We start from the raw sequence: 6000 nt of genomic DNA, 5'->3' as shown, positions 1-6000 counted from the left end.
AAGGGCAGAAGGAGTAGGAATTAGAAGTCAGTTACAAATATGTTTATGAACAGATACTCCCACATAAATATATCCTCAGGTTTTTTAACTGATTCTGTAATCTCTTGGTCAACTGATACGTTTCACACCGTAAGGTTTCTCAAGAATATGATTTACGGAGTATGAAACAAAGTAACACAAAATATTATTCCGGTCCTTCACGCTGACGTACACCGAAGGAATGTAAGTCAACTGCGTTCACATTTTAATGTCACCCTCTTTTTGAAATTATGGTGGAGGATACTAAAATGTACGTTTCTCTTCTATTATCGACGCTCCGCGCGAGGCAGGCGGATAAATATAGTTCATCTCGCCCGCACAGTCTGAGGCGGAGATTCACATGCGAAAATTGAGATATCTTCGTTTGATGTTCACGGGTTTATGGGAGACAAGTGACATTTGCGTTCCGGCGCTGGTAAATTAGTTTGGGTTAGGGAAGAGGAGTGCTTATGGTTGGCCGAACGTAACCTTTATTTTGCATTGTGTGACGAGAATATGCCTTCATCTTTGTGAGTGTCATAATGAAAATATAGCTTTAATAATTCTTGTTATGAAATGTGAATCGTGCAAAAGTATGAGATTGTATTGCTGCGGATTTAATGGTTTCGGACAAGTGTCACCATCGAAGCAAATTGATACAACAGGGTATACATTGTTTCCGCTCAAGAACGTAACGGATGTTTCGTTTTCGTGGAATTACATGGTGGTCCTTACAGGTATTCATAGTTACCTCTTTCTGAAGACTAATACGTCTTTCTTAATAGGCAATAGTTATGATCAATATTGGTTTTCTAGCATCTTAAGGGAATGACATGTTGCAGGTACAGATGTTTACGTGTCTGGGTTTGTGGAAGATGAATCGAATATTAGAAAGAAACTTATTTTGGGCGATGAAGAGAGAGCGATACAGGTAAGTCAGAAAAGGCATTCACCTAACTAAACCTTCCTGTAATTTCCTTCCTGAGACACTCCACCAAACTAAGTTTTTTAAATAATACGGTTCTGGCCACTCGAAATTATCGTGCAGCAGACAGTTTTTACAGTTTCTTTTGGGGTATTTTTCGTCGTTTGTGGAGGAATCTGCTATTCTCTGTGCAAGTATTCTAATTGGAATCGAACGTCTGATATTCAAATACCACAGTAACAGAATTTAAAATGCGCAGCATTACGTATTGCCATTGGAGAGATCAGTTTCGCCCGTAGACGTAAGCAGAGGGAGGGAAAAATAAATAAACTGAAAAGCGTTTAGTTGCGGGCTTGTTGGTTGTCTCCTATTCTGTGAACTCAAGTACCACTGTATTACATAGTTGACTGCAAAGGACAATGTCTTGTTACCAGAATTATTTATTTCATCATTTAGTCGCAAGTCCGATACAGACACTATTGGGATTGGTAATTCTCGAAACTCACTCGTCAGTGTATGAGTAGTGAAGTCCTACCTGATTTTGGTGCGGATGGCCTAAAGTTTTAATATCAGCGTTAAAGTAAATGGTGAGTTCTGTCATTCGTATTTACAGTTCGTCAAAGAATTGAACTCCTCACTATATTACCTGTAACATTTCTTTTTTCCGTTTAGGCTATATATCTAATGTGGCGTTGCCAAATAGGGACAACACAACTAAGTGATAATTACCAGTACAGTTACGAAAGTGATGCTTTGTGTGTTGTTAAAACTGTTTTTATCTTTTATCCCTTTAATCCTGCATTTTCTATAACTTTCTACCCTAAAGTGCACTACACTATGACAATTCACCAGATGTCTGTTGTTGTTTATATAGAATTGGAGATCAGCAAAATTGTCAGCATCTTGACTGCTGCTTAACTAGACTTGACTGAAGCGTAAAATTCGTATGTGTCCTTGTGAATTCTGGCGAGTAGAACTTTTCCTGGCTCTTCCATTATTTTTCCTTCAGTTCTATGTTGCTATATTAGTCAACAGAGACAAATGGACCCATGTAGCATTACAGCCGCCACACAAAAATGGACCCATGTAGGAGGCAGGTCTTTAGAGTATAAATGGAAAGATCTTTAATGTAAATTTTGTGAGTTATTGTAGCTTAAGGACTTGGTGTTAAAAGAATACAGAACTATGTGTGCAGCACTATAATCACACTTGCAGCATCTTCATACACCTTGTCCCTTTCAAACATTTTCTTATTCTCAGGCAAGAATGCCGAAGAAACAATGACCTTGTATTGTGTGGAGGAAGTTCTTTTCCCTGCCATGCAGTGGGAATGTATGAACAGTTAACATTTTCATAAACTATTTTATAATGTATTTCACATATCTTTCACGGAGTTAGGAAATGTTTCCTCGAATTGTATTTCCTTCAAACTAGGGTACTTATGTCTCCTATTCAGTTTTCATATAAGCAATTAGAGTGGAAAGTTATTTGTATGCAAGCTGAGATACTGAGATTTAGGCACCCAACTACATAGTAAATTTCTAAAGCTTTTGTATTTACCAGTAATCAAAGAATCACATTGATCCAATATTTGCAATGCACTGACCTGTTTGTGAGAAATATATGAAATTGCAGTACATGCCTTTTTTTTTTTTTTTTTACCCAAATCAAGTAAACATTGATTAAATACAGAGCTCTGTAAGTTTAGCACTTTACTGTATTTAATTACAGTGTAATTAAATGAATCACTTCAGAGCATCATATTTTATAATATGAAAACAAGTGTTGGTCTTGTCAGAGGTACTGCTATTGTTTGCTAATTGATCTGGTATTGAAGTAAAAACACAGAGCTGTTGGTTTCTTCTTTCCGAATGAAGGATTGCAGTGGTGAAATTTGGTACTTTTTAGTCAGTCTCCCAACTTCGTTGCTGCCTGTGCCTCAGAGCATAAATTTGACTATGTTAATTTATCTATGTGTAGCTTTGGAATAATTCAAAGAAAATGAATTATTACTACACCTGGTGTTCAGTGATCTGTCATATTACATATACCTAAATTGCATCAGTGCAGCCCTTTTACTTTAACTGTTCATTTTTGTGCCCATATAAATTGCCTCAGCAATATATCAGTGTATCCCTCTTGTGTCACTATATCTTCAAAGTGATCTCAAAGAAAGCTTAGGCTACAGGTTATATGAGGTCTTATTTCGGTCGTCAGATATGAGTGCCAACTGGTTGGTGATAGGGGAAATTATTTTTCTCAGTACCTCCACTTTTGTTGTAGTCAGAGGTTTCTTTATTATAGATGTCATATGTTTGTATTCTTATATCATGAAACATTTCAATTAATTTCACTGCATATGCTTTCTGACTTACAAACTAGGACATAAGTATATACCCTTTTATAAGCAGGTGTTTTATCTCTCTTTGGCTATCCATTGGTCACAGAGACTAACACTTCCAAACATTAATTTGCCAGACCATTTTTAAAATGTATACCAAAGCTCTCACCAGCTCTTCTTGCATTACTTCTTGAGAATTTGCCCGTGCACTTGAATATTGGTGAGTTCTTGCCATTTGAATTATTATATGCATTTCATACTTGCTGCTGCTATTCAGTTTATTAGTAAAAATCTGGCACTCTTGTTATTAATTCATGGATAGTATTTTCTGATATCTTTGTTGCCAAATGTCACTATTTCCACTGGGTTTTTTGTTTATTGTATGTCCCAAAGTTTGACTGTTGAACATGCTCCAATATGGCTTCGACTAAAGAGTTTTTTAAGACAGCAGTAAAGGAATTTTGTGTGACTATGTGTAGGTCCTAAATACAATATCCTTGTTATGGAAGGTCACATTGAAAGCTCTCTACCAGTGTCAACTGACATCAGTTTCCTTGGTTTGGTTGTTCTTTATTAATATCCAGATGGTGGTCTATGTGATTCCCAAAATAAATATCTCGCAGTTCATTTTTACAGAAACTTGTACAACCAGTTCCCTTTCAAGTTTCTCCTGAATATGGTGCTTCTTTTGATGTCGCAATCCCTCATAACATAGCTGTATAGTAATTATGCATCATGAATGTCATTTATTTCTGCTGCAGAATTGGTTTGGAATTTGCTTTTTAAAATGTTCCACATACTTCATGTGTGCCATGTTGTACTATCTCCTTGTTGATTCTGTCAGTACTCTGTTCGTGTGTGTATTATGATATTTTGATTATTTTCTCTATTTACTTGTAGTCTGATATGGACTGATTACAAGTTCTTACCTTGTGACCCATTTGCTTTCAGTAATTAAAAATATCCCCTTTTCTAAATCTTTCAAAGATCTTGTATTTTGGTACACTGTTGCCTGTGTAAATTTACTGCTAAAACCTCTCATGCAGTGTCAAGTTTTATGTTCTTAAGAAGTTTAACAGTTAATTCATCTAATGTCTTGCCTTCATTTGTAGTTAATAAGATGCAAATAGCGTAAGGTCTATCAACATATTTTCATTCCTAGCTGCAGTGCCATTAATTTAACATATTCCATTAACTTTAGAGTCTTGCTGTGAGAGTTGGTACAACTTCACCTGTTACTAAGCCAAGGACTGTAGCTCCTTCAGTTGGTGGTACTGGTTTTACCAACCTGTTACATAACATTTCTAATGCACCTATTTTTTTACTCTACAGTTTCGTGTTGGGTCATACTTTAAATACGTGTGTAGGAAGTTAACAATTCTGTGGAAGTTGCTATAATTGTGCTTAGTGGTAGACAACAAGATAATCATGTTCCCAGTTCTTTTCTATTGCAATAGTAGGGCCTTATGAAACTTGTTGCGCCGGCCGGCGTGGCCGAGCGGTTCTAGGCGCTTCAGTCCGGAACTGCACGACTGCTACGGTCGCAGGTTCGAATCCTGCCTCGGGCATGAATGTGTGTGATGTCTTTAGGTTAGTTAGGTTTAAGTAGTTCTAAGTTCTAGGGGACTGATAACCAGATATGTTAAGTCCCATAGTTCTCAGAGCCATTTGAACCATTTGAAACTTGTTGCATTTCTTCCCAAGTCATGCCATAATGAGTTATCAGCTCATCAAATTAACTGTTACGTACTGTTGTATTTTTATGCTGTTCATGTTTGTGGCACATGTCACGTCTTCACAACACACATTACAGTGTGAACACAGGTATACACTGCAAGCTCTCTGTTGACAGACATGTAAGTCAGTTAATTGTGTGGCACTTACACTCACTAACATATTTGTGCCTAGATTTGATTACAACCAGAGACATATGTGAGAGTATATAAATGTAAGGCATATGAAAACATTGTTGAACTGGTTCCTCTTTTTCTCAATAATTCTTAATTCACATTTCAGGAATCATTGTATTTTTTCTGTAGGCAAAAATACACATCAAACAAGTTATTATTGCCTTAGGTGAGACACACACTTCTTCAAATATTGTGCTGTTCCAAGTTTACCACTGTGATAATTTGATAGTTGATATCTAATTACTTTACATGTGCACTGCCTAAGGTGTGCATCACTTTTAATTAAGTGTTACAATTACATTGAAAAACAATATGTACAATCTGGTTACAGAAAAATTAAGTAAACTAAAAAGCTTTAAAATAATGCAGTAACAACAAAAGCAATAAATGTAAAGTACTTTGATTTACACACTTCATATTTAAATGAAAATTTTCTACAAACACTGTCTTATGATGGGCATTTCAGATGTTATTTTTAAAAGGCCACATTCAGCAATGTTTATAACTTCCAAATATAATTCGTAAATAGCTGTAAAGAAAAGAGCATTAAAGGATGTTTAGTTTATGACATCATTAGAGATGGGAGCAAGTGCAGATTGGGTAGGAATGGATCAAAACATTGTATGTTGTCCTTTCAAAGCAACAATCCTGGCTTTTGCCTTGGGTCATTTATGAAAACCTTGGAAAATGCAAATTTGGCTATTCAGGTTGGGATTTGGATCCAGCTCCATCTAAACAAGTCCACTACCATAAAAAGCGCACAACTTTGGCTCGGGAAACAGTTTCAAAGACCACTAGTTTCCATA

The 6000-nt window shown here is 36.2% G+C and overlaps 1 protein-coding gene across 1 annotated transcript in view; it reads left to right on the top strand.

Moving 5' to 3' along the window:
* The first annotated feature begins 405 nt into the window (after positions 1 to 405).
* The window catches only part of LOC124605521 (probable E3 ubiquitin-protein ligase HERC3), a 28122-nt gene continuing 22527 nt past the window's right edge, over positions 406 to 6000 (top strand). The window contains exons 1-2 of the mRNA XM_047137264.1: positions 406 to 755; positions 861 to 949. Coding sequence (XP_046993220.1) covers positions 590 to 755; positions 861 to 949 — 255 coding nt within the window. The 5' untranslated portion in view covers positions 406 to 589. The remainder of the gene's footprint in view (positions 756 to 860; positions 950 to 6000) is intronic.

This window comes from Schistocerca americana, chromosome 3 (genome assembly GCF_021461395.2).
Source record: "Schistocerca americana isolate TAMUIC-IGC-003095 chromosome 3, iqSchAmer2.1, whole genome shotgun sequence".
Classification (NCBI taxonomy): domain Eukaryota; kingdom Metazoa; phylum Arthropoda; class Insecta; order Orthoptera; family Acrididae; genus Schistocerca; species Schistocerca americana.
This window is presented reverse-complemented; position numbering and strand designations above follow the sequence as displayed.